Source organism: Ipomoea triloba, chromosome 3 (assembly GCF_003576645.1).
Source record: "Ipomoea triloba cultivar NCNSP0323 chromosome 3, ASM357664v1".
In the NCBI taxonomy this organism is placed as follows: domain Eukaryota; kingdom Viridiplantae; phylum Streptophyta; class Magnoliopsida; order Solanales; family Convolvulaceae; genus Ipomoea; species Ipomoea triloba.
Window position 1 is genome coordinate 9,195,634 of NC_044918.1, and position 26,235 is coordinate 9,221,868.

Sequence of the window (26,235 nt, forward strand, 5' to 3'; positions counted from 1 at the left end):
CAGACAACATCTCCTCAACCATACTCTCAATGGTGTTTTTCTGATCAAATGAATATCTATAAGGTCCCATATTGACAGGTTTTGCTCCTGGGATCAAGGGTATGGTGTGGTCAATGGGCCTTTTAGGAGGTAGGGTAGAGGGTTCTTGAAAAAGGTCTTGAAATTCTGTTAACAGTTGGGATAGCTCAGGTATGTCAATGTTGGTAGTGGTTTGGTATAAACAGTAGTCTAGGTAATTAGCCCTGGAAGGTAGGGAAGTGCATTGTACTAAGAAGCCTTGAACTCCCTCCTTATGCCATTTCTTGAGTTGTTTTTCAGTTGCTGCCTTAAGTAAAACCTTCTTAGTTAGTCCCTTTAAGAACACCTTTTTTCCCTCTTTGTGGAAAGAAATACCTGGAGGCCTAGTGTGTAGTTGGATTGGGGCAAATAAATCAACCCAATCCATCCCCAACACCATATCACAACCCCCCAACCTGAGGAGTCTAAAATCCTTCACAAACTACTCCTGTTGAATCTGCCAACTGAGGTTGGAGCAAATGGAATCACTTATCACTGTCTAGGGGTGAGCAAACGGTCGGTCGGTTACATAACTGACCGAATAACCGAATAACCGACCGCGATTTTTGTCAACCGTAACCGACCGAAACCGACCGAATGTAAAGCTATGACCGACCGAAAACCGACCGTCGGTTATCGGTCGGTTACCAAATAACCGAAAATAGTCAAAATCACAAAGTCAAACAAAAAAAATTACATAAGCATCATGTTTAGTCACTCCACTGCCAAGATTGGCATCCTAATATCCAAATTAATAAACCACAATGGCATACTGCCCACCGCCTAACACAAGAAGCCACTGCCAAAGTCCAAAGTCCAACCTCCAAACTCACAACTCACAAACATATTACAGAAATAGTCCAAAGTCCAAACACCAACATTCAACACATTAATTTAAAACAAAATTACAAACAAACTACATAAAATAGTTGATGAAAGATTGATGAACATTCTGCCAAATCCTTTGAACTTTTGAAGATTGAAAAACAGTCCATAAAAATGCAAGCTTCAAATCCTTAAAATCTTCAATTCCTTCAAAATTCAAACCTATCAAATGAAATGTAATAAAGTTAGCAAAATATTGATTCCTTCAAAATATCAACTATCAAGTTAGCATTTTACCTTAAGATAGTAGAACTTTTCTAACTTCTATTGATCAATCACGGGCTCCAAACTAATCTTTGAAAATTCTAAAATCAAATCAAATAATTTAAAAATAATTAGATAAAGATCAATAAGAAATAATAAGTTTATAACTTAATATTTTAACACAAAAAATAAGAAGCAAAGAAAGATATACCCAAGTCAACTTTATCAATCTCTCCCGTTTCGTACTCAATTTCACCATCAATTGAGTCTTCAGTTTCATTTCTTAGCCAATCTTGAGCACAAATGAGAGCTTGTACAACTCTAGGAGTTAAAGAACTCCTATAACTATCAAGAACTCGACCACCTGTGCTGAACACTAATTCAGAAGCAACAGTGGAAATAGGTATAGCCAATACATCGCGAGCTAAGCTTGAAAGAATGGGAAGTCTATGAGCATTTGTTTTCCACCAATTAAGTATATCAAACTCATCATCCTCACCACCATTCTCAAGTTGTTCAGTAATGTACTTATCCAACTCTGTGATCTGATTAGCACAACCAATTTCTTCCAAATACTTCATGAATTCCTTATTAACAGCTTTTTGTTTCCCTTTCTTTGGAGGTTGAGGTATAGAAGGCATGTCCTCACTTACAATCTCATTTGATTGAAAAGTCTCAACTACTGAAGAAGAAGAAGATTCATGCAACCTCTTGTATTCATTAAACAAATCCATCATCACTTGTCTAAGCTTTTTGGACAATATAGAGGCTTCATCATTTGAATACATCCTTTTGAAACAAAAATCAGCATACACATACTTTCTCCTAGGGTCAAGCACAGTTGCAACATACAACAACATATTCATTTTGTCCACATTTCCCCAATAAACATACAACAACATATTCATTTTGTCCACATTTCCCCAATACTTGTCAAATTTATCTTTCATTTTGTCCACATTTCCCCAATACTTGTCAAATTTATCTTTCATTCTTTGTGCCATTGAACTAAAATGTGAATCCCGACTCTTTATCCAATCACGCAAAATAGAATACACTTCACATATTTCTGGAAAATAAGTATTTGAAGTAACATACAATGAGCCTGAAACTTTCACAGTAGTATTTGAAGTAACATACAATGAGCCTGAAACTTTCACAGTAAGATCATAGAAATGACCCAAAAACATGCACAACCTCCTAACATTTTCCCAAAAATGACCCAAAAACATGCACAACCTCCTAACATTTTCCCAATCATCATGGTCCGGAATTCCTTCACTATTCAAAAGGTCATGACCATAATGTGGATCAAGCTCCTCAAATCTCTCAAAGGCTCTCTCAAACTTTTGTGCTGAATCCAACATAAGATAAGTAGAATTCCACCTAGTGCATACATCTAAGCTTAACAAAGCCTTGGATTGAATTTTCTCCATTTGAATACATTCTTTAAACTTTTGCAATCTAGATGGTGATTGTCTCACATATCTCACTGCCCCTCTAACACGACAAATTGATTCATTATTTTCCTTCAAAGCATCATTCACAGCCAAATTAACAATGTGAGCAATGCATCTCATGTGAAGAAATTTCCCATCTAAAATCGAACTACCCAAATTATTGAACTTCTTCCTCAAATACCCCGTAGCAACATCATTTGAACTAGCATTGTCTACTGTGATAGTGAAAACATTATCAAGTCCCCAATCCCGCAAACATTTCTCAATTGCCTTACCAATATCTTCTCCCTTATGACTAGAAATTGGACAAAAATTAAGTATTCTTTTGTGCAATTTCCATTCATTATCAATATAATGCAATGTAAGACACATATAATTCACTCTTTGCAATGATGTCCAACTATCAGTGGTAAGAGAAACTCTAGCACAAGAAGATTTCAAAATGTTGGACACATTTTTCTTTTCATCCAAATAAATCTTGTAACAATCTCTAGCAACAGTCCATCTAGATGGCATACGAAACCTAGGACAGGCAGTAAACATGCATTTTCTAAACCCCTTTGCTTCCACAAACCTAAAAGGCAATTCATCAATTATGATCATTTCAGCCACAGACTTTCTAATTGCAGTTGCATCAAATTTCCCAAAACTTAAAGACTCTCCTTCTGATGAAGGGGCAATTAGTTCGGTTTGTGTAGGGTCGGTACTACTATAGGGACATTTTGGGCAGCTTTTAATGTGAGCTTTTAAAGAACTTATGCCATTCAATTTAGTGTCAGCATGAAGTTCCTTTGCACAATAATTACACCTAGCTTTTTTTTGATGTGCCTCATTTTCAAATTTGGTAAAATGATCCCATACCTCAGATTTTGTCCGACTAATTTTTCGTTTCTTTGACTTAGAGGCACCGGGTGTTTTACTACTTGCATTTGCATCAACGCTAACCCCTTCATTTTGGATTGCTTCATCTTCATAATCAGACATCTCAGTTGAGTGTGTTGACATTCACAACAATCTGTGAAATGTATAAAGTATAATTAATGAATTAGTACAACAATTAAATATTTAAAACAATTAGCACAACAATATAACACACTGGGCAGTGGGGGTACTGGCTGGCAGTTTAAAAAAAAATAACAAAACAAAACTAGGCACTGGAACTAAAAAAAAATTATAAATTTACATACTCAATTAAACATATAAATTACATATGTAATATTAACAATATAATGAATTATTCATAAAAAAATATACTTTATAAAATATTAACAGAAAAAATTAAAAAACAGAGTAATGGTCACTGGAAGTAAAAACAAAATTATAAATTTACCTACTCAATTAAANAAACATGCACAACCTCCTAACATTTTCCCAATCATCATGGTCCGGAATTCCTTCACTATTCAAAAGGTCATGACCATAATGTGGATCAAGCTCCTCAAATCTCTCAAAGGCTCTCTCAAACTTTTGTGCTGAATCCAACATAAGATAAGTAGAATTCCACCTAGTGCATACATCTAAGCTTAACAAAGCCTTGGATTGAATTTTCTCCATTTGAATACATTCTTTAAACTTTTGCAATCTAGATGGTGATTGTCTCACATATCTCACTGCCCCTCTAACACGACAAATTGATTCATTATTTTCCTTCAAAGCATCATTCACAGCCAAATTAACAATGTGAGCAATGCATCTCATGTGAAGAAATTTCCCATCTAAAATCGAACTACCCAAATTATTGAACTTCTTCCTCAAATACCCCGTAGCAACATCATTTGAACTAGCATTGTCTACTGTGATAGTGAAAACATTATCAAGTCCCCAATCCCGCAAACATTTCTCAATTGCCTTACCAATATCTTCTCCCTTATGACTAGAAATTGGACAAAAATTAAGTATTCTTTTGTGCAATTTCCATTCATTATCAATATAATGCAATGTAAGACACATATAATTCACTCTTTGCAATGATGTCCAACTATCAGTGGTAAGAGAAACTCTAGCACAAGAAGATTTCAAAATGTTGGACACATTTTTCTTTTCATCCAAATAAATCTTGTAACAATCTCTAGCAACAGTCCATCTAGATGGCATACGAAACCTAGGACAGGCAGTAAACATGCATTTTCTAAACCCCTTTGCTTCCACAAACCTAAAAGGCAATTCATCAATTATGATCATTTCAGCCACAGACTTTCTAATTGCAGTTGCATCAAATTTCCCAAAACTTAAAGACTCTCCTTCTGATGAAGGGGCAATTAGTTCGGTTTGTGTAGGGTCGGTACTACTATAGGGACATTTTGGGCAGCTTTTAATGTGAGCTTTTAAAGAACTTATGCCATTCAATTTAGTGTCAGCATGAAGTTCCTTTGCACAATAATTACACCTAGCTTTTTTTTGATGTGCCTCATTTTCAAATTTGGTAAAATGATCCCATACCTCAGATTTTGTCCGACTAATTTTTCGTTTCTTTGACTTAGAGGCACCGGGTGTTTTACTACTTGCATTTGCATCAACGCTAACCCCTTCATTTTGGATTGCTTCATCTTCATAATCAGACATCTCAGTTGAGTGTGTTGACATTCACAACAATCTGTGAAATGTATAAAGTATAATTAATGAATTAGTACAACAATTAAATATTTAAAACAATTAGCACAACAATATAACACACTGGGCAGTGGGGGTACTGGCTGGCAGTTTAAAAAAAAATAACAAAACAAAACTAGGCACTGGAACTAAAAAAAAATTATAAATTTACATACTCAATTAAACATATAAATTACATATGTAATATTAACAATATAATGAATTATTCATAAAAAAATATACTTTATAAAATATTAACAGAAAAAATTAAAAAACAGAGTAATGGTCACTGGAAGTAAAAACAAAATTATAAATTTACCAGTAATGGTCACTGGAAGTAAAAACAAAATTATAAATTTACCTACTCAATTAAACATGTGTAAAAACAAAATTATAAATTTACCTACTCAATTAAACATGTAAATTACATATGTAATATTAATAATAGAATGACTTATTCATAAAAAAAAATATGTAATATTAATAATAGAATGACTTATTCATAAAAAAAAACACTTTATAAAATATTAACAGGAAAAAAAAACTGAGCACTGGTCACTGAAAATAAAAAAAAAAATTATAAATTTATCTACTCAATTAAACATTTAAACATGTAATAACATATATACTATTAACAATAGAATGAGTTATTCATAAAAAAAATACACTTAATAAACATAATTAAAAATTAACAGAAAAAAAATTAAAAATTTTACCTGGACTGGACACTGTCGGACGACGGACACTCGGAGACTCGGAGAGTAGTCGGAGTCTCAGTCCTGACTAGGTACAAGCCGGAAAGTGGTGGTGTGGTGCTGTGGTCTGTGGAAGTCGAATGCCAAACACCCAGACCAGCAGACCGTGGAAGTCGAGTGGAAGTCGTCCGTGGAACAGCGTGGTCGCATGGAGACGGGGGATTACAAATTATGAGAACATGAAGAACGGAGAAAATGAGTGGAGAGTGGAGACGATGAGACCGTGAGGGCGTGACTCGTGAGATGTGGTGTGGACTGTGGAGGCGTGGAGTGAAGTCAGTGAACTGTGAAGTCTGGAATTCTGGAAATCTGAAATCTGAATTAGGTTTTAGGGTTGGGCACTTGGGCTAATAGAGTAATGGGTTAGTGCCTAGTGGGCTACTGGACTAAGGCTGAGAGCAGAATGGGCTAACATATATAATTATATAAAAAATATATATATATATATTATATACTGGTCGGTTATCGGTCACCGACCGATAACCGGTTATCGGTCACCGACCGATAACCGACCCCAATAACCGTCTAATGACCGAAAAACCAAAAAACCGAAATTTTTTTTAACTTAATAACCGTAACCGACCGATAACCGATTTTTTCGGTCGGTTCGGTTATCGGTTAGCGATTGGCGGTCGGTTAACCGATATTTTGCTCACCCCTATCACTGTCTCCCCATTAGCTATTGTCACTTTGAGGGGATTGGCTTTTTCAGGGGTCTTTCTTAATTGGCTCAACAGTTTGGGATCCAAAAAACTATGTGTGCTGCCACTGTCCACCAAGATAACCAGTGGCTGCCTCTGCACCAACCCCAATAGTTTGATGGTGTTGAGACCCTCCCCTCCAACCACAGCACACAAAGAAACCTCAGCTTCCTCAGACCTTGGCAACTCCTCCTCCAAGCTCACTAGGTCAGGAGTCTCAGTGTCACCATAATCTTCTATGAGGTTAAAGGTAGGTCCACTATATTTATGCCCTGGTTGCCAAGGGTTGAAACATTTAAAACACCTCTTCTGCTCTCTGAGCTGATTCTTAAACTGATTTATATCAGGTGCCTTATAGGGTGGAGAATGGATAGGAGGTGGAGGTTTTTGGGAATAGCTAGGGTTAGGGAAATTGGAGTTTAGAGGTTTGGCAGGCTGTGTGGGTTTGGGGTTCCATACAGGGTTTTTGGGACCTTCATTAGTTTTTAGCCTTTTTTTCATATTGTCTAGCAAACCATATGGCATCCTCCAAACTCCTTGGTCTAGCAGTCCTAACAAAACACCTCAGGTTCTGCTTCAACCTAGCAACATAGTTCTCCAAAAAGTAATGCTCTGGCATATATGGGTGGGACTGTAACAACAAACTTTTGAACCCCTCAAATCCATCTGTAAAGTCATCCACCCCACCTCATTGTTTGAATGCAGCGAAATCCTCCATCAAAGACACACCACTATCCCCAAACCTCTTACAGACTGCTTCTGCAAATCTAACCCACTGAAATTCCTCCCTCAGTCCACGCACATACCCCTCATACCACAACCCCACTTTTCCAGTAAGATTCACATACAATAAATTCATTATTTCGTGTATAGGGATATGGGAGAGCACGAAGAACTTCTCACACCTAAGGATCTATTGCCTAGGTTGATTATAGTCAAATACTAGGAATTCAGCCTTATACTTGGAGTGAAGTCCTGATTCAATCAAGCATTCTGCCTGATCCCATCCAAGCCTCCCCTTCTGGGAGCCCACTCCACTTCCACTTTGTCTGTCTGATCCAACCCCCTAGGGGTTTCAACCTGTTCATCCTCGCCAATCGCAGGGTCTGGCATAGGAGCTTTGTCCAGTCGCCCTCCGGGTCGCTCAAGGACTCGACTCGACTCTCCATGGAATTGACCTTGAACTGAAGCCTGCCTCGGAGAGGTGCTCATTACCGGAGGTGCTGGCAGGTTAAGCCTCAGTAGTTGCATTAGCTCCTGCCTTAAGCTACCAAATTAGTTGGAGAGGTTCACAACCTGAGTCGTTAGCGCAGTAACCGTCTCCTGGGTGGTCTGAGATTGGCCATCGACTTTGTCATACGCTCGTCCATGGTAGCTTCAAGTGTCCTCATACGCTTGTCCATGGTGAAGGGCTCTGATACCACTTGCAATATACTCAGAAATAGTGATAGAAATTGGGGAAGACTAGAAGAATTAGGGTTGAGAAAGAAGAAGAATAAGAAGGGAGAGATGAAATTGAACTTACACTTTCCGCATAAAAGACTCCTTTTCAATCCTGGTTTGCTATATACAGAGTAATCTCCTGGAATCAACAACATTCCCTATTTCTCGGCAGCAGGAGGCCAACTATATGCCTCGAACAACGTCGCTTGAAGGTGTCTTTAAATGATTAACCCATCACGCAGAATGACGTCGTTTACTACTAACACTTAAACGGTTTTTAACCGCCCCCGTCAAACGGCGTCGTTTCCTTCCTTCGTAATTTCCCTTCCTTACTGCCTTCTGCACTCTCTATCAGACATCCTACCAGGGTCGTTGCATATTACAATTAGGGGTGAAGCAGGATAAACAAAAAGTGTGATACCCAATCCACGCAAAACCCGAACTACATAGCAAAATGGGTATCTGAATATGAGATGTTTAATCGGATTGGTGTAGAGGTATATTTTTTTTTATCCAATTCATCCAAATATATCCATATGATGTCATATGAGATATGATGTGTGTGTGTTCGTTGGCAACCGACACTTATTCCTAGACCATTTTTCCCTTTGCGCATAGTGTAGTTGTTTATCTCATTCTCTCCTCTTTCATGAGTCTCATCTTCACATAATCTTATAGACTCATATTCTAGTATATATCTCACAGACTTAGACACTTAATTAGAATCTTAGTTTAGACTCAACATTGGTAGAAGCCCTTAGCCCTGTATGCGGTTCTAAGCTTCCGACCACTACTAAAAAATTGATCATATAAGTATAGCTTTTTCACTACACCTCTTTAAAAAGGCGTAATGGATTCCCTAAAATGAATAAATAAGACACTACTTTTCGCGGCACCCACCGAGAACGGCTACTGTTGAAAGTAAATTAATGAAATAATAAGTAACTTTCCGCCGCTCCTCCACCATTGCCGTTGTCTCCTCCGCCGACGCCGACGCCGTCCTCTCCTCGCCATTACCATCATCTCCTCCGCCGAAGCACCCTCCTCGCTGACGCAGTCTTCTCCTTACCGCTCCTCCGCCATTGCCGTCATCTCCATCGCAGTTTATTTATTTTGTATTTCATTTATTTCTTATTTATTTCTTATTTATTTCGAATATTAGTGTATTTGATTTATTTCCTTTTATTTGTAATTTATTTCGATATTATGGCTATTGTGTTATATTTGAACTTTCTTGATTTATTTTAAATATTAGTGTTTTATTTTTTAAAGAATTTTTCTAATTTTATTATTATTGTGATATATTTGATTTTAAAAAAATATTAATTGAGATTGTGTAGTAGAGCATTTTTGAAAATAAAATGACAAAAATAATTCTTAGTTAATAATATGAAATCATAAAGTTTATCAATTTATTTTGAATTTTATTATTATTGTGCTATATTTATTTCAAATTTAAAAAAAATTGTGAAAATAAATTATTTGTTTCTCAAACAATTTAAAATAATATTATTTCTCAGTGTATATATTACATGTATTAGTATTAATTAACAAAATGATGACTATTAATAATATAAATTTTGAGAGAGATAGATAGAGCTACTTAAATGTAAAATTTTATATTAAGAAAAAAAAAAGAAATTACACTCCATATTGATTCAAACATAAATATATGTTATATTACGTATATTGTGATACACACACACACAAAAGTATGTATATCTTCATTGCATACATTTTGAAATTTATTTTTAAGATTTATTTTTCATATTTATGATTGTACAATATATTTTATGAAATTAGTATTTTGATAAATTAGGTACTTGATTAAATAGGTATTTGAAGACATTAATAATTTGATTGTTAGTTTTTTTTTTTTTTTGAAAACATAATTTGATTGTTAGTTAGGTATATATTTTGATGAATTAGGTACTTGATTAAATAGGTATTTAGAGATATTAATAATTTGATGAATTAGCTAGATTGAATTTGATTAGTTAAGTATTTTGATGAATTAGATTGATTTGGATTAGTTAGATATAAACTAGGTATTTTAATTATAAACTAGGTATTAGATTAATTTGGATTAGTCGACCATTCGTGTCTTCGTGCTGCTCTATGGCTCTGTCTTTGTTAGATTGCATATTTGTGGTGGCCGGTGAAAGCCCAAAGCTTCGGTGAAGGTTATTATTATAAAGATTAGACTCATTAGAGACTTTGTGGTATGTCATAACCTTAGTTTATTATTTTCTAAAAAGTGTTATTGAGATATGCATATGTGAAATATTGTGAATATGTTGATTGTTGAATTTGATATCTCTAATATCTATGATGTTGAATTTATTTTGAGATTAAGTTTTGCTTTTATTAAGACACAAAAATCATATATACAAATGAAATATGATACCTTAATTAATTCAAACACTAAATTAATAATTCGTTTAACGACTAAATGATGATATGTGTAAAAATTGAAAGAAAAATTAAATCAAAGAGTTAAATTATTTTCAATGTCAACAAAATTAGATAATATATTGGTCAAGCTGCATAACTATGACTCTACCAAGTAGGAGGTTACAAGTTCAAGTTTAGTGGGGACAATGACTCTTTGTGCTTAAAAAAAATATTTGTAACAATCAACTCAATATCTATAATAGAGTATTCATTAGTTATCTACAAATACATTACGAAAATGTCACAATATTTTTTTTTCTTTAATTTTCAGCTCTTGACCAACTCAGATAGATTGATGAAATTAATTTGCACGTTTTATATGGGGCATGTGTTCTATCTTGTAGCAAAAATATTTATAAATTTATGTATATAAATTCATTTAAAAAGAAAAAAAAAAAGATGATTGAAGAAGTCATTTTGTTTCGTTCTTAAGGTTTCTTCTGAAAGACGGTAGAAAATTGGTGGTACGTTTGGTGCCTACCCCAATGGAAATTAAAGTGGTTGGTTCTTTTAGCTATAATTGTCAAGAAATAGAGCTATTGGGAATATAAGACACAGAAATGCAACTACAACACTATTGGGAATATACGAAACAGAGATCAAAGATTCTTCAGTAAATTACTAATAAACAATCAAAATAATAATATGTTGATGATTTTTATTTTGGGTCCATATAATATTGTCTGTTTCAATTTTATATTATATACGGAGGGGTAAAGTAAGATTTGAGAATAAAATATTAATGAAAAATATCAAGAAAAAGGCCAAACTATTACCGAGTATCTGTTTTAATTTAAAATTTGCACGAATTATAAGATAATGCAAACAATGCTAATAATCTTTGCATGTTAGCTTTTATAGTTTGCACAAAATCATTAAAAAACTTGCATTTTATACCATACTATTTATTATATGCTAGGATGAACAACACGCACATTGGAATAGCAAACTAACTTTGTCGGCTAGAGTTACAAGATAGAATTTATCCAAAACGGGTAACACTTAATTGGGTGAGACCGTCTCATTGGTATCAATCCGTGAGATGGGTCGGCTCTTTGATTAATGAGTCAATTTTTTTAATTAATGGGACGGATCATTGACCTCATTAATCAAAGATCCGATTCGTCACCGATTGAAACCCATGAGACGGTTTCATACAATTTTTTGCCATCCAAAACACATATAATAGTGACTACGAGTTTTCATCGTTATTCCGAAAAATTACATACTAGCTTTAATAATGTAATATTAAATACACCTTATATTACATACTAAATTATTTGACTTTGTACAAAGAGTAAAAAGAAATTAAACACATACGTTCTGTAGCACTCATCAAACAAAATTAGACACCTGTCAATTTTGATGTTCCCAGAGAGTTGAATCTTGGAGGATAAAATTTTGGTTAAACATTTTTTTATTTATTTATTATTTACTTCAAAATATAAACGAAGATATCACACTCATTTGTACTCTTATTGGCATTTGGTTCATAAAATAAAAATTTAAGATTATAGAATGAATGTCCATTGGTTGTTTGATTTAATGAATAAAAATGAAATATAGAATCAAATGACAAAATATGCCAAATAAAATGACAGAATAGACACATTCTATAAAATGCCATGTTAATGTAACCAATAAATTACATTAAAAATTACAATTTTCAGCCACTAATTATATTGTTTAGTATTCATTGAAATACTAATTATGTATAAATATTTTCACTATGTTTTATACCACTATACTTTTTCTATAATAACTTAAAGCTAATGGCGTGTTTGGTTGGCATGCATTAAAATTCAATGCCAATATAATTCCATGAAAGGAGAAACTATATTGTTTGGTTACCAACGAAAACCTGAACCAAGGGGGAGGATGCGTTGGGTCTTTTGGTCTCCGCCGAATCAAGACTGGATTAAAATTAACACTGATGATGCCTTCAAGAAATGTACAGGGCTTGCTAGCGTCGGTGGCTTGGCATGAAACCACTTAGGGGATTGGATTTTTGGGTTCATCACAAAAATTGGGTTTGCTAATAGCTTTGCCGCAGAGCTGTGGAGCCTAAGGGAGGGTCTATGGCTGGCAAAAGCAAAGGGATTTAGGAAAGTGATTCTTGAACTCGACTCTGAGTCGGTGGTCACTTTAGTTACGAGCGAATTAGACGACCGTGGGTATAATTCGACCCTCCTCAAGGATTGTCGGTCCCTTTTGGGTTGCTTTGAACAACTGACTCTCCAGCATATTCTCAGAGAAGGGAACAGATGTGCGGATCACCTTGCGAACCTAGGTCAACTAGGGGAGTGGGGCACAGTGCTCATGGATGCACCTCCCGCTAGCATTGAAGTGCTGCTTGCTGCGGATGCCGCCGGTGCCAGTTCCATTAGAGTTTGGTAGCCGTTTCTACCCCGTCCTTGACGGGTCATTCACACCAAAAAAAAAAAAAAAATAGCCCCATATGAATTGCAAATTAGCCATACAAAAAGGAAAGCAAAAGGGAAGAAAATGACATATTTGCCCTTGAGTATTATTTTTAGGCAAAAATGTCGCATAGCACCATCTATTATCAATGGCCGTTCAATTCACACCGTGGACTAAAATAAGATCTAATTAGACATATTTACTTTTAAAATTTTGTTCATTTAGCATTTTCTCCGCACCCCAGGTGACCCTTCCACAATGTTGACATGGAATTTAAATAAAACAAATTATGCTGACTTGTTAATTTATCACCTTGTTAGCCTTTAAACCCATTCAAACTTCGATATAAAAAAACCAAATTATCTCTCTTTAGACTCCTTTAACGGTTTTGGTGTTATAGCATCGCCGCCTTTCTTCTTGTAGCAACAAACATTGGATGACCAGTTTGGAACTCTGGTGGTTGAACTTTTATTTAGGTTGAACAACCGTAATCTTGTTCTCCTGGACCTTTTGATCATATTTTAAACTGCAATGAGTTCATTTTCTCCGACAACTACGTTTCTATGTCATCGTCAGAATACTCCTTTCTGCAAGAAGTAGAATTCCAGACCTGGCCACCCATGCCAAAAGCTCTACCACGACGAGTAGAACTTCTCTTCGATATTCGATCTGAAGTTCTCATTATTTGGTTTCTCTAGGAGTTTGGCAGGAAAATCAAGAATTTGTATGAGATTCAAATTTTTTGTTAAGCTTCAAAGCTTCTAAAATTTGCTTAAGCTTACTTCTCTTTAGAAACCAATTTGCTTGAAGATGGAATTTCACTGGTTTACAATACTGCTAGATGAGATGGGGTTTCAAAGATATCAAAATTTGCTTAAGCTTACTTCTCTTTAGATTTGTTTGTGAAATCTGCAACAAGGGGTTTCAAAGATATTAAAATTTGCAGCTTCACAAAAAAGGCATGTCACAATCTGGAAGTTGAGGTAGAGATCAAGCAAGGAAGTGAAGAAGAAAATTTATGTTTGCCCAGAACTTAATTGCGTCACCATGATCCTTCTCAAGCTCTTAGGGATTTGACAAAAATCAAGAAACACTGTTGTCAGATTGGTGTTATAACTAGGTCTTTGTGTTCTCTGAGGTTGAATAGGTTTAATGGTCAACAAAATTATTTTTATTTAAATTCCATATCAATATTGTGAAAGGGTTATATGGGGAAGCCGGTAGAAAAAGGCTCGGTAAACAAAATTTTAAAAGTAAATGTGTCTAATTAGATCTTACTTTAGTCTAAAGTGTGAATTGAACTGCTTTTGATGGTAGACGTGGCTATTTGACCCTTCTACCTTATTATATTATCATTCTAAAAGAGCATTTCAGTCTTTATATCACTTTTTTCTTTTTCTTTCTCAATAATTTTATTATTTTTTACAAAAAAATATAATATAAATTCCTAATTTATTCTCACATTATTTTTCATTGAATTATAATTCATTTCGCTCTTAATTTCTTTCTTTCAATCAAATGCTATATATGATTTTTTTTTTCTTTAAAATTTTTGGCGGAGAGAAATTCTCCACCAGGGACAGGGCGGTGTGATGTGCGTAAGGTTTCCGTGCGTTTGGCTTGGCTTTTGCATTTGTTCCTACACTTCCAAAATTCTCGCGAACCCAAAAAACGAACTGAAAGTGAAAATTAAAAAAAAAAAAAAAACCATAAAGAAGAACAATAAAAAAATCAAATCCAAATTCTTCATTTCCCCTTTCTCTCTCTAAGACGCTACGCTCTTTCTATCTCTATACTCATATCAATGGCGTCTGCGAACAACCCTACTACTTTCCAGCCGCCGTTGCCATCACGCCGACCAACAGCGTAGAAGGCCTGCACCTCTGTCTATATATCTCTCCATATATCTTATTACAGCTGTAAGTACCTGACGAATTCATTTGACTTATTTGACCGTTTGTGTTTATTTATATTAGAGGAGTGTGTGTATGTATAAATATATGTATATGTATATATATTTTAAATTGTTAAAGAAGTCTATGTAGTTGGTTTGTGATTTTTAGTTTCGTTCCTGAGAGGAGGGAAATGAAATTTTGAAGAGATGTTGAATGATTGTTTTCATGCTTCAAGTATGGAGGGAGAATTACGGGAGGATCTTGGAAAAGAATTTGGAATATTGGTTTGGTTAAACGAATTTAGAGGTTAAAATTTGATTTTGCTGGAAGACAATATTTGTTGCTAGTTTGAGTTTTGCGGGTCAATTTGATCATAGAAAACGCCAGAGGACGAAATAGCACGGTGATTCTGGGACATGAATGGCTTCTTTTCATCTCCGTTTTATTATTATTTTTATTTATTTATTACTACTTTTATGTTCTATGATGAGCTGATTTGAGATTTAGCTCTACTGATCAAATTCCAAAATTTCAGGGCTCAGGAATGATCTACTGCTGGTTTTTTATTTGACTAATACTTCTAAAGTCTTATAGAGTAGGGCATGTAGTTTGGATTCAGTTGGGCAGTTATTCTAATTTGTGGCCGTAGGGACTTCCATTGTTTGCTAATGGCAGAAGACAGCCTGAGGATTGGTGGTCTTTCTTCTGGCTTAGCAGTGGTATTGAACAGTGAGGGCAGGAAAGATAGTTCTCAGAGAAATCGACTTGTCTCATGTTGTAATGATTTTGGTCATCAGTCAGTTGAAAGAACTCTTGAACACATATTTGATCTCCCATATAAAACTGTTAAACCTCTCTCTTGCAAAGTGGATATTACAGTTGTTCGTTCAATAATTAAAAATGAGTTTTTCAAGTATCATTTAGACCTGAAGACTGGAAATGAAGGCTGCTGGGATGGAGTTTTGACTGTTGGTGAAAACTCCCAGTCTCAGATTGTAAGAATAGAAGAATCAAGCATATGTGGTGACATTCGAATAGTTAAACCACCTTTGCTTGTGGAGAGTCATTCCTTGTTCAGTAGTGTGAGGGCCAATGCCTCAGTCTGGAAAGGAAAATGGATGTATGAAGTAACACTTGAAACTTGTGGTATTCAACAGTTAGGGTGGACTACTCTTTCTCATCCATTCACTGACCACAAGGGTGTTGGGGATTATGATGATTCTTATGCTTATGATGGGAAACGGGTTAGTAAATGGAATAAAGAAGCCCAATCTTATGGTCAGCCATGGGTTGTTGGTGATGTAATTGGGTGTTGCGTAGATTTGGACTGTGACTACATATCATTCTATAGAAATGGTGTTTCACTTGGTGTGGCATTTAGTGGAATTAGAAAAATGGCTCCTGGATTGGGCTATTATCCAGCAATTTCTCTTTCTCAAGGTGAACGGTGTGAGCTGAATTTTGGAGCTGTCCCTTTTAAATATCCTGTTAAAGGATTCTTGCCTATTCAGGCACCCCCATCCACAAACACTCTTTCTACCCATTTACTTAATTGCTTTGTAAGGCTAGTTGAGACACATTGCATGGAAAGGGCTGAATATGGATCTGTTGAGAAATTGCGATTGAAAAGGTTTGCGCCATTTGAAGAACTTTCTCCGCCTGTCTTCCGGGGATTATGTGAAGAGTTATTCTTATCACTTGGTGCTGAAGCTGGGAGTGCAAAGTATGTAGCTTGGGGCCCACTTATATCATTAATGATAAAAATCTTTAGGATGCAGCCACCACATGACTATACTAGTTTGGACAGATTGCTAGACTCCTTACTAGATTTCCCAGAATCAAGACTGTTATTTGAACACATTATAGATGCTCTTTCATCCTTCTGCAAAACAGCACAATTGTCCCTTACAGAGTGTCCATATTCAGGATCATATACCTATCTTGCATTGGCATGCCACATTTTAAGGCGGGAAGAATTGATGATTCTATGGTGGAAGTCTTCAGACTTTGAACTCTTGTTTGAAGGTTTCCTATCACGGAAGGGTCCTAACAAGCAGGACCTCCAGGGCTTGATTCCTTCTGTGTGGTGGGCTGGTTCAGGTGAGGACATGTCCTGTGAGGCTAGCTTGATGCTGACAACTAAAGCTTTATCTGAAGCAGTCAAAAAGGTAGGGTCTAACTGCATGTAATTAATTTTTATAGACACAATATATGTTTTCCTACCGCCCCCTTCTGATTTAGAGTACCCTGTATTTTGTATCTTATTATCATGGCTGTAATTCTTTTCATTTGAATTACATAGAGTTCTAGTTTCTGATAGAAACTGCTTTTTACCAGATGGTTTTATTCACAACTTAACTGGTCAGACTGTTAGCCTCTGTATTACTTACTAACTTCTATATCATCCTTTCTACCTACTTGATATTGCAAAAGTTTATACTTATAATATATAAAGAATTCCCTTGCTTCCTCATGTGCTTTAATGTCTGCCCTAGCTTCAGTTTTTTTTTTTTTGTTTCTTGCCATAAATAATGTACTGGAGAAAATAACAAAGTGATTACAAAGAGATAAGACCAAAGACTTTGGCTAACGGTTGGTTGTTGTCCACTCATAATTCAACTGCAGCAGATTCCAATTGGCAACCGATTGAATCTCTTCCAGAGGATAAGGTGTTTTACTGAGCTTTATTGCCTGTTTGCCAGTGCACATACTGCTTACTGTAATTTTAAAATATACAAATGATGGTACCTTTAATCAATGCTTTATAGTTAAGGTCAATGCCTCTCATAGTCTCATGAATGAATATGTGAAATTTTTATTGCCTATGCAAATGAAACCTATGCCTCTCTAGGTTTTTGACTTTTTGGATAATTTAAATTAATTAGTCATCAAATGACAATCTATACTTCCATAGGTTCTTGCATAATCTTTAATTTGACTTTCTCATTTATGTGCTTATATATGTCTTGTCTCAATTGTAAAATTCCTAGCAAATCCAGCCTTTGTTTGCATGCTGTGTAGGCCTGAATGATGCGTCTTTTTTCAGTATTTTTGTTTGCTATGACTTTGTAACTTTGCACACTAACATAATGGATCTATTGGCACTTTTGAATTTTTGTTTTGTGTGCTTGCCTCTGTGTAGGCTGTTGCTTTAAGGAAATTGTATATACTCTGGCACTAAATTATTTGCACACAGTTATTCATCCTGTTTTACATAAATCTGATACTGTAGCTTAATAAATTGTAAATCAGTTTTTTTCCCCCTCTTTTGAAGTAGCATTTAAAGGTTCATGATTATTTAATACTAATTAATGGTTATCCAATACCAAAGATAATCTGAACCTTCTCCAGGTTGAAGAGAAGCAAAGGGATCTCTGCTGCCTGGTCATGCAATTCATACCACCTACATCACCTCCTCAGTTACCTGGCTCAGTCTTTAGGACATTTTTACAGAACCTTTTACTAAAAAACAGGGGTGCTGACCGTAATTTGCCACCAACGGGTGTTTCAAGCAACTCTGTACTTGTCTCTCTGTTTACAGTCATACTCCATTTTTTATCTGAAGGGTTTGCCATAGGGGATATATGTGGCTGGATGAAGGGCTGTGGAGATACTGGTGTTGGCTATCTTCACAAAGGTGGTCAACAAAGTTTTCCTGTAGGCTTGTTTCTGAAAAATGATCCTCATCGAGTTGACATTCCTAGGCTTGGAGGTTCATATGTTCACCTAACAAAATCCCACCCCATTAATGGAGACCAAGATGAAGAAGTTGTTCGGTGGGAAGAAGGGTGTACAGATGATGAAGAAGCTAGAGTGACACATCTAAGTAAGAATAAGCCCTGTTGTTGTTCCACTTATGTTACTGATTTTCCAAGAAGCTCGAAGGACCCAGTCAGACATGTTCCAAAGGGTTCTCGTGGACCCCACTGCAGCTCGATTCCAGAAAGATCTTCTCATCTTGCTGCAGAATGTAGTGCTGGAAGTCTGAATGATGAGATAGCAGACAAGCCTAGTACAAGTGACCAGCCTGTGTCAGAGTTTGGTTTTCGACCTATGCAGCAGATGAGGATTGTGTCCAGGGAGAACAATTTGTCCTCAGCAACACTCAAGGAAGAGGAGCTTTTAGATGCCATGCTGCTTTTGTATCATTTGGGTCTTGCACCAAACTTTAAGCAGGTATCTCAATCACCTTTACTCAAAAGTGTGTGATTTACTGATTTAGCTCTATTCATTCTCCAATGATATGCTGAAGTTGAAACTATGCAATTGAGGCAAATGAAAACCTTTTTAAAATCTGTGTAATCTGAACTTGAAGCACAATTGTTTTTTTCTTAATTAAATTATGGGTACTTAGGGGGCTTTTAGTTCAAACATTGGAATCGGAATCATAATTGGGGTCATGGCTTTTAGCAAATACTTATTTGATGGGCATATGCCACATACATTAATGGGGTCATGGCATGGGCCTTGTTTGTATGAGCTATCAAAGCCCTGGGTAGTATCTAAATGAAATAAACAATGAAAATTATAATGCTAATTCCTAGTTTCTTTGTTAAAATTTGTGTTGTCAACATTGAATAGTTGCTTTTGTTCTTTCAACATTCTTATTTGCCTTGTTGTTTACCTCCATCATTGAGGTCCATACCCTCTTAACCAATGACCCATGCTTGTTCAGGCATCATCATACATGTCTCGACAGTCACAGTCAATCTCTTCACTTGAAGAAACTGACAGACAAATCAGAGAAAGAGCATGTGGGGAGCAAGTGAAGCGCTTGAAGGAGGCTCGCAGTGTCTATAGAGAAGAAGTAATGGAGTGTGTTAGACATTGTTATTGGTAATAAAATACGGAGTATTCTTATTGTATTTGCTCTCATTTAGTTGGTTGACATTTGCCTTATGATGATATATTAACACTTGCCTGGTTTTTTGCCCAACCTACCTTCCCAAATCCTTAAATTAACCTATTCATATATTAATTTATGTTAGTTTCTGTTCCTTGCTTGCACAGTCTATCCTCTGCCCATTCTGCCTACATGCTTACCAAAAGCTTGATGCTGAAGATCTTGATTTTTCATCTCAAAGCATGAATTATCTGTTTGTTTAAATTATTTACAAAATATCTGGTGTGAAAAATCTTCATTTTAGACATTACTAATTTGTTTGAGTGTTTGGTGTTTTACTAAAAAACCATAGAAGTGCTGGAACAGTTGGTTGTTTGACTGCTTCTGTATTTAGCATTTGGCTAACCTCTTATCAAAATTTGATTAGATATTTATCATCTTACAGGTATCGCATTTCCCTGTTTTCTCAGTGGAAGCAAAGGGGAATGTATGCAGCATGCATGTGGATTGTTCAACTGCTTTTGATTCTTAGCAAAGTGGATTCAATCTTCATCTATGTTCCTGAATATTATTTGGAAACTCTGGTATTGAATCCAAAATTCTGCTTCCCACTGCACTTGATTATTATAACACTGCTGATTGCTAACTCCCTTATTTCCTTCTCCATTGAAACAGGTTGATTGCTTTCATGTGCTTCGAAAGAGTGATCCTCCTTTTGCCCATCCTACAATTTTCATCAAGCAAGGACTTGAATCATTTGTATGTTGCAGCCTCCCCTCACTCTCTCTCATTCAGCCCCTTCACTTGTTTATAGTCTGTTTCGAGTTTGCAATGAGGTCAGGGTGGACTGAAAGATGGATATATTGACTCGAAACTGTCTATACAATAGCAATATGATCTATATTTATTCTTCAAGTACTGATACAAGGATATGTTTGCATTTTTCATCATACAACAGCCTGCCTCACTGAAGACTATTATACTTTTTAATTAGACGACCAACCAGCATTGTTGAGATAACAGAAATAAAAAAGGAAGCATTTCCATATTGGATAAACTTAATACTTATTACAAAATGTAATTGCATTGGCAATAATTGCACAAAATATTTTTCATGAGAACAGAAATTTTTCATCTGTTATATGATTCTTAGAAAAGATTGAAGTTCTTAACATGATTATTAGTGTTCTTCTAGTTGTTTGTAGCATGCTAACAACATGCCATTTTTATTGATATTTTCAGAATATATTAATTAAGATTATTTGGTTCACCATATTTATGAGCGTTTGTGATTTGTCAAACTTTTTGGTGTGCTAGTAATATCAAGAAAAAAAAAGAAGACAGTAACTCTTTGTAATCTTCTTTTCCAGGTCACTTTTGTTGTAACCCACTTCAATGATCCAAGGATATCTAGTGCAGAACTAAGGGATCTTCTTCTTCAATCTATTTCTGTCCTTGTACAATACAAGGAATTTTTAGCTGCTTTTGAATCCAATGAAATGGTTATGCAAAGGTTGCCAACAGCATTATTATCTGCATTTGATAATAGATCTTGGATCCCAGTCACAAATATTCTTCTGCGGTTATGTAAGGGTTCTGGTTTTGGCTCTTCAAAGCATGGAGAGTCATCATCATCATCGTCATCAATCATATATCAGGTGAATTTATGAGTTCTATTGTTTTCAGGAGATTCTATCTCTTTGTCCAACTCTTTAGCCCTAAATCTGATTTTGTTTTGTTTTGTTTGTTTTTTTTTTATAATTCAATTTCTTTAAGAAATTGCTGCGGGAGGCTTGCACTCACAACAAAGAACTATTTTCTGCTTTTCTAAATCGTCTGTTTAACACCCTGAGCTGGACAATGACTGAATTCTCTGTTTCAATTCGAGAAATGCAAGAAACTTACAAGGTACCCTTCTTCCATGTATGAAATTGTACAGGTTTTGTTGGAGTATTATACTCGTGGTAGTTCTTTTACTTATTGATGATGCATTTAATATCATTCAACTGAGTTGTTTGGCAACCACAAATAATATTGTGAACACTGGCACACCATGCTTGGTGCACCTACAGAAGATGTTCTTCATGGATTTGATTAATACTTATTGCTACTATATGAATGCTCACTTTGATGGTGATGCATATTCACCATGATTATGAAGTAAAGTTTCATTTTTTTTTGAACTTGATATTCATCATATAATATTCATTTACAGATGATATTCATCAAGGCTCACCAAGATTGGTAAGCGGTTCATGAATACCAATTGGGTTTGCAATAAGACTATCAGAGATAGGTTCTAGTGTACGCAAATGTATATAATAATAGGTGGTAGGTGATTCTTAAAGTAAGTTGGCTGTCCAGGAATGAAATTAACATCCATAGTAAATGTCCGAAAATGAAACTAAAATGAAGTGTAATTTGATTATTGGAGCTTTGTTAGCCATTTTAATCCCCTCATATCTTCAAATATAGAGTAACTTTTTTTGTTGTTTGTGTTTCAGGTATTGGAGTTTCAACAGAGAAAATGTGGTATCATATTTGATCTGTCCTGCAATCTTGCAAGGTTACTAGAGTTTTGTACACTTGAGATGCCTCAAGCTTTTTTACTAGGTGCTGATACAAACTTGCGAAGGCTTACTGAAGTGTTCATCTTTATACTAAATCACTTAATTACTGCAGCGGATCCAGATCTCTTTGACCTGTAAGTTTCGGAATCCAAACAGAAAGTCTTTCTGAATTCATTAGTCACAATCATAACCATATGTTTTTCTAATTCAAACTAGGCATAAGATGATCTGGCCTCGAGTTGAGAAAAGCCATCTATCTTAATGCCTAGTAAACATTCCAGAAATTGGTATTTTCAGTTTTTGATAATTTTAAAAGCCTTTCCTTTTGCAATCTCAGTGGCCCTCATAACTAGTGCCCCTTTATATTATTATTACCATTCAGGTCTTATAAGCTTGATATTTTTGAGAAACTGAAAATGAAGCTTACTAATTTTAGAAGTGAGCTTGTCAGCCTCATACATTCATTTAAGAATTAACAGAATTGTAGTTTATCCAGCGTTTTTAGTCAAAGCCTGAAGCTTGCTGTTGGTGTTTTTCTTTAACTTTACTCACAGAATTATCTGGTATCTTGCAGCTCCTTGCGGCGACCTGGTCAGTCCCCGGAAAAAGTGTACAAAGGCATGATATTAGCACCTCTAGCTGGAATTATTCTAAATTTGCTTGATGCTAACAAGCAGATGACTGAGGTGCAGAATGATATTGTTGCAATATTTGCCAACATGCACTGCCTTGATACTGTGATATGTGGATTTCAGTCACTGTTAGACTACAACTGGGTTAGTTTCTGCTCATATTTAATCTTGGGAACATTTCTTGTCTATGAAGTTATGAACTGAATTTATACTAAAATATGCGTTTTAAACATATTTCTCCTGATTTGAATCTGGGAAACAGAAAGGAATGTGGCAGACAGATATCACAGATGAAATTATTGCTTTTAGTCAGTTCTAATCACCTTGGTAGTATCATTTGCAACAATGTCATCTTCCATTGAAGCCAAAGTAGTCAAATAATGGAAGTGGTAGGAATCTCTTGGGCTAACTTGCAGCCTTAGATGAATTTCTTTGAGATAGGTGATATTAGCTAAATGCATGACCTAATGTCAGATAATTACAGTTTACTCATACATGATTCGTTGTAAAATACTTGTAATTGTGTAAAAGAATTTTCCTCTGCCTAAGACTGGATCTTTCTAGGCTGCATTTCGTATTGTAGTTTCTAGCATTCATGAGATGAGAACCTCAAGAATTCTTACAAGTACCATTTCCCATTGCTTGACCGAGTCCTATGAACTGCGTGATTCGACTCCATAGCTATAAATCAATAAGGGGCTGGCTTCTATATGTTGGCTTTACTTATTCCTAATCTGCTACTGCTTTTGACATGGTTTCAGGCTAGCATATTCAGGGGGGACGATTACATTCCAAGACTTCGGCAGCTAGAGAAGTTTTCGATGCTGCTAATATGTCAATCCGATTTGCAAGATGCTGAGAAGAAGGGATACGAGGGAGATGCAGGTTACGAAGATAGTGTATGCTGCATCTGCTATGCAAGTGAAGCAAACACGCGGTTTGTGCCATGTTCCCATGTTTCTTGCTACGGCTGCATAACCAGGCACATGCTGAATTGCGATAGATGCTTCTTCTGCAATGCTACAGTCACAGACATCGTCAAGACTGATGCATAAAGAAAGAAATGGGAAGCACCAAATAGCAGGACCATGTATTTGTTTAAACAAGTTTTTAAGGCTAGATACTACAGTGTACTAATAGACGTACGGGGTAAAAGATACAGGGGGATAAAATATGTTATGGTTACAAATTTTTGTAGGGTACAAAGAGGGCATTATTTATTGTAAATAAACGAGGTTTAATGAAAAGGAAATCCTTTTTTGTGGAGTAGTTTTTTCATTGCGTCCAATTTTTTTTTTTTTTTTTTTTTTGGCACGAGTCTCATAACCGTAATAGTTATATTAACTTCCAGTGGTCTAGTGGTACCCGGTTAACACTCCCACATGGATGATGGGAGTGGGTTTGAGACTCAGTGGAGGCAATTGTTGACCCTTTGTGCTTCAGTAGGTTGAGAAAGTAGCTATGAACAGATACTATATTGTAACAGAGTCAGTAGTACTAAAAAAAGAAAAAAACTTCCAGTTAATTCATAATTATGGTGATTCGAGGGAGTCTCTCTTTTGATATCTTGATCACCTAAAATCCAGTAGTTATAATCACTTTTGAACAATTCGTGTGAGTTGGTCTCATTTTGGAAAAGGGTTTTCTCTTTTTCTTTCTGTTTCTTTTGGTATGATGAGTTGTTTTGTCTGCTAAGTATATTTAGGTTGTATTTGGTTGGGAATTTTTGTGCCCTATTATAAGATTTGAACTTATTACCATGTTTGTTTGTTTATTTTTACTATCATATTATTGGAAATCATAAGTGATTATAAAATTCATTACCTTTTTTCTCTCATACTTTTAAGCATTGGAATGAAAAAATGAGGAAGACAAAAAATCATTGTCCATACGTTAAATATGGAACTTTAATATTTTAATTAATTAATTATTTTGATTCCAATTCTTATTTATTACCAAACAAAGATGCTCTTTCTACTGAAATTCATTACCATTGTCAAGTATTTGATTTCGATTACCATTCTAATTGCAATATTTGAACCAAACGAACCCTTAGTTTGGACTAATTTGCTTCGTTTAAAAATAAATAAATCTAAGCTATGAATGCTTAGGTGATGAAATTTTTTCTACTTAAACTCATTATCATTACCAAGTATTTGATTTTTATTACCATTTCAATTTTAATGTTTGAAGAATGAACCAAACTAACTCTTAATTTGGACTAATTTGCTTCATTTTAAAAACAAATAAATTTCGGCTAAGGAAGCTTAGGTGGGGAAAAGATTATTTGAGAAGGGGAAAAAGTTGACACCGGAATTTGATCGGGGGATTGAACCCGACGTGAATCGAACACGCAACCTTCTGATCTGGAGTCAGACGCGCTACCATTGCGCCACGAATCCGGTTTGAGAAACACTGGACTACATATTTATATGTACAGATGCTCTTTCGTTTGTTTGTTTTTGCCTCACGGAGTACGTAAGACTTATTCCACTAAAATCATATAAACAATTCTCCAATTTTCAAATTAAAGTTTGATATTGATACATTTAATTTTGAATAAAATATTATTCTCTCTGCATATTTTTATTACATTAAGCATCCCGACCTTTCCAGATTTCCAGGTTAGGAGCGAAGTCTTAGATAATAAAAGAAAATACAGAAAAAAAAACATGTAATCCGGTGAGAAAAGAATAAGATGGAATTCAAATTCTATTGTTTGATAAGCATGAATAGAATTGCTAGGAATTAAAAGGGAAGAAGTAAATAAAGACTAAAATGCCCTTTTAATAATAAAAAGTGCAACAACAACAATAATAATAATGAAAAAGTCTCAAATTGGCCCTCTAAATCGGGTGGATAGTGCAATTAGGCTCCCTAACTAAAATAAGCTCCATCCAAGCACCCTAAACCAGTAAAATTGTTCAATTAAGTCAAAGTTGAATTGTTTATATGCCAAATTCAGTTAGGGGGCCTAATTGCGCTATCCACACGACTTAAGGGGCCAATTTGACACTTTTTCATTTTTTTTTCAAAACAAATATTTTTTATTTATTAAAAATATTATTTATTATAAAAAAAAAATAATATAAAAAAAGCAGCCACTGACCTTATTTACTATATACTATTGGATTCAAATTCTTAAGTTATCATAAAACTCATTACTTTTTTTTTTCTTTCTCATACTTTAAAACACTAGAACAAAAAATGAGGAAGAAAAAAAATTCATTGTCCATATGTTTGTTTGTTTGTTTGTTTTTTTTTTTTTTTTTTGGGATCATTTGGAAGGGGGATACCCATAGGGAAACTGTAGACTACCATTGGCA

General features: G+C 35.2%; 2 protein-coding genes, 1 long non-coding RNA gene and 1 other non-coding gene across 4 annotated transcripts; 1 reads left to right on the top strand and 3 right to left on the bottom strand.

Annotated features, from left to right (window-relative positions):
• Window positions 1–728: 728 nt before the first annotated feature.
• On the bottom strand, window positions 729–1,498 carry LOC116014399. The gene is made up of 2 exons (XR_004097386.1): window positions 1,180–1,498; window positions 729–1,104 (listed from the first exon to the last, which is right to left on the bottom strand). It is a non-coding gene; the product is annotated as an uncharacterized LOC116014399 (long non-coding RNA).
• Window positions 1,499–1,570: 72 nt separating this feature from the next.
• On the bottom strand, window positions 1,571–5,361 carry LOC116012870 (zinc finger BED domain-containing protein RICESLEEPER 2-like). Its single transcript, XM_031252545.1, has 5 exons — window positions 5,017–5,361; window positions 3,964–4,626; window positions 2,294–2,343; window positions 1,646–2,251; window positions 1,571–1,593 (listed from the first exon to the last, which is right to left on the bottom strand). The coding sequence occupies exons 1-5, from the start codon at window positions 5,187–5,189 to the stop codon at window positions 1,571–1,573; spliced, it is 1,515 nt and encodes a 504-aa protein (XP_031108405.1). The 5' UTR covers window positions 5,190–5,361.
• A 9,307-nt stretch (window positions 5,362–14,668) lies between these two features.
• On the top strand, window positions 14,669–24,178 carry LOC116012084 (E3 ubiquitin-protein ligase RKP). Its single transcript, XM_031251551.1, has 11 exons — window positions 14,669–14,888; window positions 15,400–17,032; window positions 18,216–19,040; window positions 19,540–19,700; window positions 20,153–20,291; window positions 20,383–20,466; window positions 21,078–21,365; window positions 21,484–21,615; window positions 22,212–22,411; window positions 22,852–23,053; window positions 23,671–24,178. Exons 2-11 carry the CDS (start codon window positions 15,533–15,535, stop codon window positions 23,962–23,964), a joined length of 3,825 nt encoding a protein of 1,274 aa, XP_031107411.1. The 5' UTR covers window positions 14,669–14,888; window positions 15,400–15,532; the 3' UTR covers window positions 23,965–24,178.
• Window positions 24,179–25,239: 1,061 nt separating this feature from the next.
• TRNAW-CCA lies at window positions 25,240–25,311 on the bottom strand. The gene has a single exon. It is a non-coding gene; the product is annotated as a tRNA-Trp (tRNA).
• Window positions 25,312–26,235: the final 924 nt, after the last annotated feature.